The 15,563-nt window shown below is 39.1% G+C and overlaps 1 protein-coding gene across 7 annotated transcripts in view; it reads right to left on the reverse strand.

Moving 5' to 3' along the window:
• Nucleotides 1-15,563, reverse strand: part of MIER1 (MIER1 transcriptional regulator) — a 54,841-nt gene that overhangs the window by 34,168 nt on the left and 5,110 nt on the right. For 3 of the 7 annotated variants that reach the window (XM_048860461.2, XM_075131759.1, XM_048860457.2), the window contains exons 2-3: nucleotides 4,162-4,186; nucleotides 2,194-2,232 (exon numbers count right to left, since the gene is read on the reverse strand). The exons of 1 other annotated variant lie outside the window; for it this stretch is intronic. In XM_048860461.2, the coding sequence (XP_048716418.1) occupies nucleotides 2,194-2,212 (19 nt within the window). In that variant the 5' untranslated portion in view covers nucleotides 2,213-2,232; nucleotides 4,162-4,186. Of the gene's footprint in view, nucleotides 1-2,193; nucleotides 2,233-4,161; nucleotides 4,187-14,908; nucleotides 14,928-15,563 lie in introns of those variants that run through there. 3 more of the 7 variants (XM_075131760.1, XM_048860459.2, XM_075131761.1) reach the window with 2 other exon arrangements.

The following is a 15,563-nucleotide window of genomic DNA, read 5'->3' on the forward strand; positions in this document are numbered from 1 at the left end:
CTCAATCCTATTTCTTGTTCAGCCAATCGCTCAAACAAGTTTGTTTACATTTGCAGGAGATAATGCTGCCTGCTTCTTGTTCAGAATGTCACCTGAAAGTGAGAACAGGCATTTGCATGGCACGGTTGTAGCCGGCTTTGCAATATATTTACATGCCAGATGCGCTAAAGATTTATATGTCCCTTCATGCTTCAACCACCATTCCAGAGGACATGCGTCCATACTGATGACGGATTCTACTCAATTACAGTCCAAAGCAGTGCGGACCGATACATGTTCATTTTCATCATCTGAATCAAATGCCACCAGCAGAAGGTTGATTTTCTTTTTTGGTGGTTCGGGTTCTGTAGTTTCCGCATTGGAGTGTTGCTCTTTTAAGACTTCTGAAAGAATGCTACACACCTCGTCCCTCTCAGATTTTGGAAGGTACTTCAGATTCTTAAACCATGGGTCGAGTGCTGTAGCTATGTTTAGAAATCTCACATTGGTACCTTCTTTGCTTTTTATCAAATCTGTTGCGAAAGTGTTCTTAAAAGGAAGAACATGTGCCGAGTCATCATCCGAGACTACTATAGCATGAAATATACGGCAGAATGTGGGTTAAATCAGAGCCTGAGCCATACAATTCTCCCCTCCAAGGAGTTCAGCACAAATTTAATTAACGCATTATTTTTTTAAACAAGCATCATCAGCATACAAGCATGTCCTCTGGAATGGTGGTTGAAGTATGAAGGGACATATGAATGTTTAGCATATCTGGCACATAAATACCTTGCAATGCTAGCTACAAAAATCCCATGTGAACATCTGTTCTCACTTTATGGTGACGCTGTAATTGAGAAGTAGGCAGCTGTATCTCCCGTAAACGTAAACAAACTTATTTGTCTTAGCAATTGGCTGAACAAGAAGTAGGACCAAGTGGACTTGTAGGCTCTAAAGTTTTACCATGTTTTGTTTTTGAGTTCAGTTATGTAACGAACAAAAAAAAAATCTACATTTGTAAATTGCATTTTCACAATAAAGAGATTACATTACAGTACTTGTATGAGGTGAACTGAAAAATACTATTTATTTTATCATTTTTACAGTGCAAATATTTGTAATAAAAATAATATAAAGTGAGCTCTGTACACTTTGAACTCTGGTGTAACTGAAATCAATATATTTGGAAATGTAGAAAAAAATCAAAAAATATTTATTAAATTTCAATTGGTATTCCATTATTTAACAGTGCAATCAAAACTGCAATTAATCACAATTAATTTTTTGAGTTAATCAAGTGAGTTAGCTGCGATTAATCAACAGCCCTACTTGGTATTAATAAAAATGTCACCAATACCCAAACCAAAAACTAAAATAAAATCTAGACACGAAGATGTTTGCAAAGTCTAAAGTTCTGAAGAATTCAACTACCCTATTTATTCAAAGGAGAGGTTCATATTCTGTTTAGATGGTCAAAAGCTATAGAAAGAATCAGAGGTGAGGGTTTGACTATTCAGTTTTCAAAGTACTGCACAGTTGCATGACATCAGCTGTTGCTCCATGTAGCCCTCAGCTTAATCTCTATGCAACCAATAATTTAGGGTTGGAGTATTCAAAGGCTGAATCATAGAATATCTGGGTTGGAAGGGACCTCAGGAGGTCATCTAGTCCAACCCCCTGCTCAAAGCAGGACTAATCCCCAATTTTTACCCCAGATCCCTAAATGGCCCCCTCAAGGATTGAACTCACAACCCTGGGTTTAGCAGGCCAAAGCTCAAACCATTGAGCTATCCCTCTCCCGCGCAACAGCCTTATTCAACAGCCTGCACCAGAGTTCTACATTGGGTAAATTACTAGAAATATTGACCAGGATGTATATGAAGGGAATTTTTGTGGCTTCTTGGAAGGTACCATTCTTAAAACTGAAAGGACATGAATGGAGTACTGTTATTCATAATTACAGATTAGAAGGAAGTTTTAAGACTTTGCACATTAGGTCAAGACCTTAACATTCAGGCAATTTTCTACCTATTTTTTGTTTTTTCCCCCTTTTGCATGATTCTTTGTAAAAAAAAAAAAAAAGTCTAGATATAGTAACAACTAACAGTAACAAGTGAAAAAACAAATGAAAGGCTGACTGCTAACAGACTGAGCACAATGCTGAAACCAACGAACTATTGATTTATAATCCCAGCACTTTTAACTACTTGCCTTGGGCAAGTAACTTCATCTGTGTTTCAGTTTCCAAATCTGTAAAAAGTGATAATACGTAGCTCACAATGGTGTTATGAGGATTAATGTTTATAAATCCATTTTAAAATATAAAGTGCATCAAGTATCATTAAATGAGTTTTAACAAGATTTAAATTTTCAAATATGTTGTAGTCCACGGATATTGACAGTGAAATTTAGCATCTAGTTTGCAATGGGAAGCTTAGTAAATGTCTTCAGGTTATGAAATTACTGCAGGTGACAATTTCCATCACAGAAAGATGAGCTCTCCAAGAAAAAAAAAAAAACTGTTCAAAACATGAATTTATAAGTGATATTTTCATTCCTTTAACATGTAAAAAATTGGAAATGTTTATTAAAATAATACCTGATGCTTCCAGGTAGTCATGCATGCTGCTGTAAAATTACATAATCTACTGAATTATTTTGTTTGGTATTTTCACTACACGAAAGAACACTACTGAAAATGATGCTCTGTAAAATCTTAAAAATTAAGGATTTGATTGCTTTTGTTGATGCAGTAGCTTCCAATGCCAAAACCTGATCTTTTGTAGGACTTGCACCAGAGTCGAGTCTCGCTTTCATCTGAAATGATCTCACCATAATGTGTAGAAAACATCTATTTGCTGAACAGATGATTTCATAACCAAAAGCAACATATTAATTACCTGAAGTAGCAAAAATATCCACTGACACTAATTCTAAAAGAAACTGCAGTTTCTCACAGAACTCCAGTATATGTAGGTGTGATTTTTTGCTGAAACAGCTATACCAGTACAGCCCCTAGCGTGGATATAGTTATAGAAGTATAAAAGGCCTTATACTGATATAACTGTATCTACATTAAGGGTTTGTACTGCTTTTATTGCTAAAGCATAGTTAAGTGGTATAACTGTTCAAGACAAGGTAGTCCAACAAAAAGTGAAGCTGCTCATGTTGGAAGGCTTGCATTTCAATTACTAGGATGTTAATCTTGACAAGGTCAATCATCTTGGACAAAGCGTTATATAATTAACACTGGTTACTGTAGTAGCAAGGTGTGAAAAAGCAAAAACTCAGTATTTATTACTATACTGCACACTAAAAAGCTCAGCATAAATGAGTTAATCATATCAGAACATCAGACACCAACCAGTTTTTAAAAAGAGATGTAATGGAAATTCCTGTTTTTCAGTAACCCATATAAGCAAATATGTTCCTATTGATTACAGTCCACAGAGTGCAGGATCAGTGAAAAAAGCTATTGTTTTTCCTGATACAACTTTGTTTTTCCTGCTAATGTGAGTGAATTTCATGCATGGGAAAACATGGGACAAATATAACTGTCACTAGTCAAGTACTAGACATAGTACAAGTAGCTGCTATGCAAACTACAATGCTCTGTAAATTGACCTTAATCTTGACCCACATAAATTTCTGCAATTTCAGTACTGGTCATCTACTAAACAAAGGCTGCCAATTATGTCAAGTTGTGTAGTGGTTTTGTGCTGTATGCAAATGAAAAATACAGTTAGTATACATATTCCTGTGTGTCTCTCTTAAAGGAAAAATATAAAAGATATTCAAGTAACTAGAACTAATTACAATCACTACAAATAATTAAAGTATGCCAAAATGTAACAATGATTAAAAATCAAATTGGAAGCTGTCATCTTCACAGTCTAATGGTTTAGGTAAAACAACATAAGATGCATAGGAAAGACACTTTCAAAGGTGTATGTTATTTTTAAGATTTAAAAATGATTTAACTATTCAATTAACAAACCTAATTAGAACCATACAACAGTGATAAACCTGTAGTAACTGGGAATATGCAATGCCTCTAATTTCAACTTTGAACTGTTAATTCCAATAACAATAATATTAAAAAAAATAGAAGGTAATGACTGGCATTTTACTGAAGTGTTCCCCTCCCTCTCAAACATAATATTATATTAAATTTTTTACCTGGGCTTGAAGACTGAAGAGAAGGCTAAAAAGAAAAAAAAATAGTTTTTCCATATTAAGTCTGTACAAACAAACATAGAAGGTGAATTCAATAGCTGATCTGATACAAAAGATTATAAATAAGCAGTGCATTGACAGTCACTTTCTCACCAATATATCAGAAATATCGTGGCCATTCTAAGTAGGTTTAAAATGACAAACAAGATTCATTTCCTTCTTTATACTTTCAGCCTTGTTATTTTTAACCAAATGATAATGGGAAGAATTCCCCATTTTGTGAAGCAATCATTGAGTTCCTTAGAGTATAAAATACAGCCATTCTGAAACCAAGGTAAATAGCCCCCCTCTGCCCAATCATAAGTAATACATCACAAAAAAGCCCAATTTATATTTAGATAAAATACTAAAAACTTTTTTCTTTTTTGAAAAAAAAAATCAGAAACTGCAATAGGAAGTCCCCGTAAAGCTTAGGAAGGAGACAAACTATTATATATCAATCTGTGACCCAAAACTGGGAGAACTTTGAAAGTTTTCTTGAAAGCCATCTGTCCTGCCCAAGCACTAGTGTAATGCTAGTTTGTCAGAAAAACAGGGAACTGTATTGACATTATACTGCAAACAATACTTTAGAATTCTGGAATATAAAAAAGTCTGTACTTCAGCAAAGACCTTTTATTATAGAGGTCCCCCGTTGGTTCTAATGCTCTATATAGGGTTAAACCTCCTCCATACTGACTCACTTTAGCAGCCCATGACCTGCATAAGGCATTTCCAGCAACCCCCCTCTCCCAACGTAAATTGCATTGAAATAAACCTTCTAATGCAACTCAGAAAGAAAGCGGCTTTCAGATTAGCAATTTTTCCAAATGTGAAATACTAATATTTAAAAAGAACTAGCTAAAAACATTAGTTTACTTGACAATGTTTTGTGTTAGAGCTACAGATGTACACAAGTGAACTGAATATTTTTCAAGTATCAGAGCAGTAGCCATGTTAGTCTGGATCTGTAAAAGCGGCAAAAAGTCCTGTGGCACCTTACAGACTAACAGATGTACTGGAGCATAAGCTTTCATAGGTGAATACCCACTTCGTCAGATGCACGTCTAACCCACGAAAGCTTATGCTCCAATACGTCTGTTAGTCTATAAGGTGCCACAGGACTATTTACTGCTTTTACTGAATATTTTTGCCTTCTCTTAAGCTACAACCTATTATAAAGGTCAAAAAGATTTGTAGGTGTGTGTATGGGGGCTATTGTGGCCAACAGGATTCACTATATTAACATATATACCAAAAAAGATAGTGAACGTAGAAATATTTATTTCAGTGGAGCTATTACAGTCTATTTTAGTCACCTAAGAACAGTCATCCTGGGTCAAACTAATGGTCCATCTAGCCCAATATCCGGTCTTCTGACAGAGGCCTATGCCAGATGTTAGAGAGAGAATGAATAAAACATGGCAATTATAGAGTGATCCAACCCCATTGTCCAGTTCTAGCTTCTCGCAGTCAGAGGTTTAAGGACATCCAGAGCATGGGGTTGCATCCCTGATCCTTTTGTTTAGTAGCCATTGATGGACCTACCCTCCATTAACTTATCTAGTTCTTTTTTGAACCCAGTTATACTTGTGGCCTTCATAACATCCCCTATCAACAAGTTACACAGGTTGTGCACGGTGTGAATACTTCGTTTGTTTTAAACCTGCTGCCCATTAATTTCATTGGGTAATGCCCCTCGTTCTTTTGTATGAAGGGGTAAATAACACTTCCCTATTCGCTTTCTCCACAATATTCATGATTTTATAAACTTCTGCCATATCCCCACTCTTAGTTGTCGCTTTTCTATGTTGACCAGTCCCAGTCATTTTAATCTCTTCTCATATGGAAGCAGTTCCACGTGCTAATTATTTTTGCTCTCTTTGTATTCTTTCCGGTTCTAATATGTTTTTTTCAGATGAGATGACCAGAACTGTACACAGTATTCACGGTATGGACATACCATGGATTTATATCGTGGCACTATAATAGTTTCTGTCTTATTATCTATCCTTTTCCTAATGATTCCTAACACTGCTAGATTTCTTGATTGCTGCTGCACATCGAGCAGATGTTTTCAGAGAACTAGCCACGATGACTCAAAGATGTCTTTCTTGAATGGTAACAGCTAATTTAGACCCCATCATTTTGTATGTATAATTGGGATTATGTTTTCCAATGTGCATTACTTTGCACTCATCAACACTCAATTTCATCTGCTATTTTGTTGCCCAGTCACCAGTTTGTGAGATCCCCTTTGTAACTTTTTGCAGTCTGCTTTGGATTTAGCTTGAGTAATACAGTAACTCCTCACTTAACATTGTAGTTATGTTCCTGAAAAATGCTACTTTAAGCAAAATGAAGTTAAGCAAATCCCATTAACCTATAAGAATTAATGTAAGGGGGGGGCTAGGTTCCAGGGCAATTTTTCCCCCCAGAAAAAAGACATGTATAGACACACACAGACAAACACAAACACACACACACAGAGTAGAAGTTTTAAACAATTTAATACTGTACACAGAAATGATGATTGTGAAGCTTGGTTGAGGTGGTGGAGTCAGAGGGTGGGATATTTCCCAGGGAATACCTTGCTGCTAAATGGTGAACTAACACTCAACTGAGCCCTCAAGGGTTAACATATTGTTGTTAATGTAGCCTCACACCCTACAAGGCAACACGAATGCAGGGAGAAGACATAATAGACGCATGGCAGTGGCTGCAAACATTCCCTGCGGAAACTGAACATGATGATGAACCCACGCTACCCCACTGGAGCACACCACTCCCTCCACTTTCCAAAGTGCCGGGTGGTGCTTGAGTGTGAGAGAGAGACACAGACAGGCGCACTGCCCCTTCAAGTATGCTGACCCCACTCTAAGTACGCTGCCTTTTAAAGTATATCAGCAAGTTGAAACAGCAGCTGCTGCCAGCAAGCTCCCTCCATCCTGAGCCCTGTTGTGTTGTGTCCATCCCCCCCACACACTCTGTGGAGATGGGGTACAGGAGCGGGGGGAGGGGGAACACCCTGACAACAGCACCGCTCTTCCCCCCCCCACCCGCTGCACAGTAAGCACGAGGCTCCCAGGAGCCACTTCAAGGCAGAGGGCAGGAGCAGCATCGGGGGGGGGGAAGACACCTGAACTGCCCAACACTTGATAACCTGCTGGGTGGCTCCCACACAGGGAATTTAGGGTAGCTGATAGGGGGCTGCCAGCCCCCCCTGGTTCCAAGCCCCCACCAACTAGCTCCAACGGGCTGCTCTTCCTGCAAGCAGTGGACAAAACAGGTGGCTGCCAAACAACGTTATAAGAGAGCATTGCACAACTTTAAATGAGCATGTCTTCTAATAGATCAGCGACATAACAAAACAACTTTAACTGGGACAACAATAAGTGAGGATTTACTGTACTGTATTGGCTGCAAACTTTGCAGTGTTTACCCCCTTTTCTAGACCATTTATAAATATGTTGAATAGTACTGGTCCCACTACGGATACTTGGGAGACCCCCACTATTTGTCATTTTCTATTCTGAAAATTGAACCTAGAATCATAGAATATCAGGGTTGGAAGGGACCTCAGGAGGTCATCTAGTCCAACCCCCAATTTTTGCCCCATGTCCCTAAATGGCCCCCTCAAGGATTGAACTCACAACCCTGGGTTTAGCAGGCCAAAGCTCAAACCATTGAGCTATCCCTCCCCCCATTTATTCCTACCCTTTATTCCTACCTTTTAACTAGTTATTGATCCATGAGAGGACCCTACCCTCTTATTTCATGTATGCTTACTTTGCTTAAGAGCATTTGGTGAGGGACCTTGTGAAAGACTTTCTGAAAGTTCAAGTACACTATACCAACTGGATCACCCTTATCCACATGCTTGTTGACTCCCCTCAAAGAATTCTACTAGATTGGTGAGGCATGATTTCCCTTTTAAAAAGCCCTTTTGACTCTTCCCCAACATGTTGTGTTCATCTATGTTGGTGACAGTGTTGTTCTTTATTACAGTTTCAACCATTTTGCCTGGTGCTTAAGTTAGGCTTACTCGCTTGTAATAGCCAGGATTGCCTCTGGGGCCTTTTTTAAAAGTCGGTATTACATTAGGTACCCTACAGTCACCTGGTGCAGAGTCTAATTTAAGTGATCGGTTACCTATCACAGTTAGTAGTTCTGCAATTTCATATCTGAGTTCCTTCAGAACACCATCTGGTCCAGATGACTTATTACTGTTTAATTTATCAATCTTTGCAAAAACCTCCTTTACTAACACCTCAATCTGAGACAGTTCCTCAGATCCATCACCTAAAAGAGAAAGGATCTGAGGGTGATTCCCACATCTGAGCCAATGCAGTGAAGACCACTGCACAGAATTCATTTAGCTTCTCTGCAACAGCCGTGTCTCTTTGAGTGCTTTTTAGCACCTCAATTGTCCAGTAATCCCACTGACTGTTTGGCAGGCTTCCTGCTTCTGCTGTACTTAATTTTTTGCTGTTAGTTTGTGTGTATTTTGCTAGTTACTCTTCACTTTTTTTGGCCTGCCTAATTATATCTTTATACTTGAAATGTTTCACATATAGATGACAATTAAATTAGTAATCTACTAATATCCAAATTAAGCAATAGATTGCCACTGATTATCCATAGTGCACTGTTTGGGAAGGAGGTTTTAAAAGATGCCTGTGTCACATAAAACAGAGCAGAATCTCACTAATTTTCAGTTAGATAATTTAACTGGCTGGAACAGTGTTCTCCCATCACTTTTCAGCAAGGACTTAACACAGTACTGAAAGAGGTTTCTTGTTGACAAACATTACTTTTACAAAATTCAATGCACAATATTGCTTTTAATGTTTACCTACTTTAAATTTGCAAAACTGAGCAATACACAACTGGTCCATCAATTATTGTTAATTAATGAGTCCCCTGTGTACCTGCTGCAGTATTCCGACATAGTAAGAAATTTCAAACTGCTTATTTTAGCTTGGTCAACGATGCTTGAAGAAATGAGTAAACAGAATTACATTTTAGTCCATGCAAATGAGAGGAACATGAGAGGAGGGGAAAAACTACTAAGAAAATTCCAAATAAAAGCCTCATTTTCAAGGATAAATTTCACAGAAGAACTACTGAAGAGAGCCTGTGGTATAAATCTGAAATGGGCATATGTAGTGGGAACTCTGGCTAATGCAGGTAGCAGCAAAGTGTAATTTATAATAAACAGCTCAGCTTAATTGAGGCTACCTCGGGTATTCTCAGAAGCAAAGAAACTAGCCAGTTTCTTAAATTCTGTGGTGTTGCTTAAAAGCATTGTGAACTGCAACAGAAGAATGTTTCAATGCTTGAAGGTAAAAGAGGGGATAAATAAAGAAAAGTCCAGCTACCAATAATCAACTTATGTTCTCCAAAAATCGTCTCTGCAGATCTACACTACAGCATGCCATGCCTCACAAGCCATGGAACCAAAGCAATAAGCCATGAGAGAACATGCACTGACTACAGATCAAACACTCCAAACTATAAAGTTACACAATACCTACCCATCTTTAGCTCCTTTCCATTTCAGCAAAATCTCTGTGTGTGCTGAAGACAAAAAATAAGGGCATTTCTGACAAGGGATGCTTAGTCTGCGCATTTAATACAAGGTTTAGGTCCCAAAAAGGATTTTTCTTTATTGGCAAAGGGTTGAGAAGCAAGGCAGCTTTGAGAAATATTATGCCTGAGTGAGATGAAACTCTACAGCAGCATGGTAGAGATAGCAAGCAGAAAACAGCTGTTGCTTGGATTTTTAGAGTCTGAACTTTTAGGCCCAAATTAAAATCTTGCTGTAAGAAACCCAAAAACATTATTTTGCCCTTGCCTTGACTAGATTCATGACTTTGCATTGTGCCAAATGGGTAGACTAAGCCCTTAAAAGTGCCCTGTTTGTGGAATGCTCACTCACAGGGTGGATAAAAATCAATGTTAAAAAACCCACACTCCAAAAATGGATTTTAAATAGGATTTTTTATTTAAATTACAAGTTTCTCTTTTAAAAAATGAACCTGTTTAAAATGAAATCTGAATTTGATACAAAATATATTAAGGCCTAAATGTATAATCTCTTTAACAATAAAAAAATATGCTGAATCCATGAGAGTCTCTATAAAGAACTGAGTTAAAGGCTGCTTTTCTATATAAAGAACGAATCAGGGGAAAAACATCTAACTTTTGATATCAAGCTTTATAAATATGGCACAATAGGTAGTGCGTTGTATTAAGCGCTTGATCTTGTGGGAGACCTAGGACCGTGCTACTGGGAACAAGAGACTGGCAAAGTCATCGCAGGCGTTGGAACCTGGTTTCTGACTCCAGAAAACACCATATATCATCTCATCAGATTCATCCACTGAGCACACATGGGTGGTCTCATACTCCTGTTTTATAGCTTCACTTTACCTGAGCTCTGATTGGCTCAGTTCTCCAATTATGAATATTTGTGATTCCACTAATCATTGAAACTTACTCTCCAGCTCATGGGAAAAAGAGCAGTTATCTGCCCAGTAACTACCAGCCCTTGCTTCTGGATGATTCCAGGTACTTCACGCAAATGGCCTTGCTCTGTCTCCCTGCATGTGCACATGGACAGAGATACAAACAGAAATTAATTTCTCAACTGCCTCCCTCTCTGTTTCTAAACAAAAGATACTGCAGTGCAAAAGACATGCAGGTTACATGAGTAGAAGTCTTGGATTGTTATTTTGTTTTTCTGGGGCTGGGAATGAGGGCGGGGGAGTTACATAACAAGGGAGAAGCAGCAAAGTGCGGAACTAGTAAGGAGCAACATATTGTCAAAATAGGACCCTGTGGGAAGAAGGGACAACATTCTTGAGAGTGAAGCTTCTACAGTGTTGATTTCAACACCTGAGTGTAAAAACAACCCTACCTAGGAATATTTTCAACAAATTCCTGTACCTCTGTGTAAAGTAAGGAACATGCACCAAGCATAAACAGTGCAACAAACAGATGGAAGGCCTTGTTGTCAGAATGAAACAACATTATGAAAAATACTCATCAGAAGGCAATGACTGAAGATGATGTGCAAATGTCTGAACTATCTGGACCAACTGATTAGTAAATTTCTATTTGCCCCATTTTTATGGACTGCTGTCCATGTCTTACTATGCTAGTCTTGATGCATGGAGCAATATACACAATAATGCAGTAACATGTGCTTGTGTGATAACAGATGAAGGGGTTGTCTGTCTCACAGAAACAAACAATGCATCGGCAAATGACCATACAGCAGAATACTTAAAGTAACAGCAGTAAAAGCTATAACAAACTGTGAACAAAAATTCAAGTGTCAAGTGCGCAGCTCTGTCACAGTCAATGCTGCAAATATAGTAAAGATGAGCAGAAATGTAGGCTTTAATGATGGGAACCTGAAATTTGACAAACAGGTGCAGCGCTCATTTGAGGCATCTTTTAGCCAAAGACTAAAATACAACTCCAGGAATGCAGGAAAAATGTTGCTGAAATTACAAAATACTTCCCTAACAAGTTATTTGTTTCAGCTTCACTGAAGAGAGCAGGAGAAGCCAAACTAGGGGCATCAGAAGAGCTGAGGGAGGGGGAAGTGATTGCTGGGAAGGAGCCTGAGTGTCAAATCAAAAGGGCTGTTGGGTGGGAGAAGTATGGAACAGGTGTTTTTTGGGCAGGGAGAGATTGTTAGGGAGTCTTCACCATACAGATTCTGGCTGACCCCTAGTTTCTCTCATTCAGTCAGGCACATTGCCCGTCCTCTTGTGTCCTTGCACCACCAATCAGCCACCCCTTCTCCCCATGTGTCCCTGCACCCCATCCCCATGCTGATATGGGACCTCATACTGAAAAATCTTTACTGAACCCCCTATTCTGGCCTTCAAACAATCCCCCAACCTCATCAGAAGCAAGCTCCCCACAGAACAAGTCACACCTTTCCTCCTAATGACTGGAGGGGTGTTAACACATTTCAAGGGACCATTCAAGGTAAAGTGGCCTGTTAACTACCTACGCTAAACAATCTGTTCTATATAGTATTTAGCTGGATCACTAAGGGCTTGTCTACACTGGCAATTAACAGTGTTGCAACCTTCTCGCTCAGGGGTGTGAAAAAATACCCCTGAGCACAGCAAGCTGCAGAGCTGTAGTGTGTCAGCGTAAACCGTGCCCCCCCCCAGCGCTCGGAGCTGCACCCCTCGTTGAGGTGGGTTTTTTTTCTTGTGCTGTGCCACAACCACACAAGAGGTATGTTAAAGCGCTGCCGTAGCAGTGCTTTAGTGTTGCCAGTGTAGACTAGCCCTAAGGTTATGTCTACATTAGAAACTTCAAAGTGCTGCCGCGGGAGCGCTCCCATGGCAGCGCTTTGAAGCGCGAGTGTGGTCACGCGTGAGTGCTGGGAGACAGTTCTCCCAGCACTCCTGGTAATCCATCTCCACAAGAGAAATAGCTCGGAGCGTGGCTCCCAGCGCTTGGATCCTGTCCACATTAGCACTTTAAAGTGCTCAACCTTGATGCGCTCAGGGAGGTGATTTTTAACACCCCTGAGACAGCAAGTTAGAGCGCTATAAAATGTAAGTGTAGACAAGCCCTAAGTTTTCCAGATCTGAAGAAGAGCTCTCTGGTTAGCTCAAAAACTTGTCTCTCTCACCAACAGACGTTGGTCAATAAAAGGTATTGCCTCACCCACCTTGTCTCTCATATCTTGGGATCAACACAGCTACAACAACACTGCATACGATAATGAAGTTACTGTCATTTTGCAAGAAAAAAAACAAAACAAAACAGTACACTTTCCTTTATCATTTCATTCTTCGTCATGGAATAAAAATCACTGTTTTATGGATTTATTCCAGGTGTGTAAATACCCAACCATATGAACATCAAAGAGGTTGCACATCAAAGTTTTAAATGTATAGCTAGATCATATACTATAATTGTTTCTATTATAATTTAACTCATACAAAGCACATGGCTCACCACCTTGGACAAATTCCATTTGTAAAACAAACAGCATTTACGCTCATGCAGCTTTTCATCCATTTATTTAGTTACTTCACCCATGACTAAATTGCAGACACCTCAGAGATGGAATGCAGGAGCCATTTAACAGACTACAGCAGTACTACATAACTACTTAGTGCAGGAAGTTAAACACAACTTAATTGACAGGTTTCAGAGTAGCAGCCGTGTTAGTCTGTATTCGCAAAAAGAAAAGGAGGACTTGTGGCACCATAGAGACTAACCAATTTATTTGAGCATAAGCTTTCGTGAGCTACAGCTCACTTCATTGGATGCATAAAAGTGGAAAATGCAGTGAGGATAGATAAGCTATTACCACCAGGAGAGTGGGGTGGGAGGGAGAGAAAACCTGGATTTGTGCTGGAAATGGCCCACCTTGATTAACCTGGATTTGTGCAGGAAATGGCCCAACTTGATTATCATGCACATTGTGTAGAGAGTTGTCACTTTGGATGGGCTATCACCAGCAGGAGAGTGAATTTGTGTGGGGGGGTGGAGGGTGAGAAAACCTGGATTTGTGCTGGAAATGGCCCAACTTGATGATCACTTTAGATAAGCTATTACCAGCAGGACAGTGGGGTGGGAGGAGGTATTGTTTCATATTCTCTGTGTGTATATAAAGTCTGCTGCAGTTTCCACGGTATGCATCCGATGAAGTGAGCTGTAGCTCACGAAAGCTTATGCTCAAATAAATTGGTTAGTCTCTAAGGTGCCACAAGTACTCCTTTTCTTTTTACACTTAATTGGTGACTTGGAGGAAACAACCAGCTGAAATGGTAGACAATACCCTTTGCTCAACATGGTGTGACTTCCTTTTGTTACTTGGATATACAAACTGGAGTCTTGTTAGAACCCTTGTGCATTTCTGTATATTCAGGTAATGGCAGTGTTCAAGAACATTTATCCCCACTTGTGTTTAGCAAGAAGGTCGAACATTTGCTGGATTTGTACTTCCAGGCTAGTGTAAGATTACTACTTGGGTCTACATCTGAACTCCACTTGGAAATTTCAACTAAAACAAAAAATGGATGCTCACTGAAGAATTTTACACACACTACTCTGACGCTTGAGACTGATTTGGCTTCTTTGTCACCTCCAGATGAAATTTAAGGTGTCTGTCTCAGTTTATGAAGGCTTGTTATTTGGTTACCAGATATTTAAGAGACCACTTCTCCCTCTGTGATTCTCCCAGAAAGCTGAGGTCAGCTGGGGTACTTGAGCTTGTATGTCAGGGGCTGGATGCAGTGCATTCTCAGTAGAGGACCCTTGATTACATAATTTCTTTTCACCAGTTACAGCCCAACTTTGACGACTTTCAAAGACTATCCATTTACTTAGACTTTTTCTGAGGAAAGGGTTAGGTAAGATTTTGTTCAGTTTATCAGTTATCAAATTTTAAAATGCTGTGTTATATTTATTGTAAGTTTTCCAAGTTAATGGGCACAAATTCATACTGAACAAACCAATCTGGGGTTGCAACTACTTAGGAATTTAGATAGGCAGAAACTAATTACCAACACTTGGTCAAGACACCTCACTTTTGTAAAAGCGTGATGAAGAATTTAATGATCACAGTTGGTCAGAATCTCTGCTTTATGTTTCATCTGAAGCACAAGCCTTCAACAGCACAATATCCCAGAAAACCATGCTGAGTAATTAATTTTGTTTTTACTTGAAGACTGACTTGACTGAAGTTTCCTGTAGCATCCTGTGATTCCTTGGAAGTCTCCCACCTTCATACTGTTCAGGCCCATCCCTCCTCAACTTGTGAAATCCGAAGAGCTCATAACCAGAGGTGATATGATTGTAAAAAAAAAAACAAGTGACAATACTACTATCTTTCATCTAGCATATTGCGTTACTGTTAATTAGAACCCTCTCCCCCCCATGGAAGACAAAATGCTTCACAGAATTACATTATACAGAATTAGGTGGCATAATCAGGGAGAAATGCATGTATTCAACTGAGACTTAAATTAGATGGGAAACACATATAGGAAGGCAGTTCCAGATGCCAAGTGCTGCAAAGGTGAAGGTTCTCATAGCACCATTAATGACAAAGATTGGCGGGGGAGTGGGGGTGTCAATAAGAAAGCTTACTGTCTTAAAAGCTGTGGTATTTAATATGGGCTGACTTATGTTCTTTTTTAACTAAAGAAACTGCACATACATAATTACACTTACACACAATTGCATCACTTTCTCCACAGCCTTTGTACTAAACTAGAATTCTGATTAACAACTGCATACCTATTTTTGAACCTTAAATACTTAAAATGTGGATACCCAATCAAAATAAAAGCTTTTGTAAAACTCTATATATAATG

This window comes from Caretta caretta, chromosome 8 (assembly GCF_965140235.1).
Source record: "Caretta caretta isolate rCarCar2 chromosome 8, rCarCar1.hap1, whole genome shotgun sequence".
In the NCBI taxonomy this organism is placed as follows: domain Eukaryota; kingdom Metazoa; phylum Chordata; order Testudines; family Cheloniidae; genus Caretta; species Caretta caretta.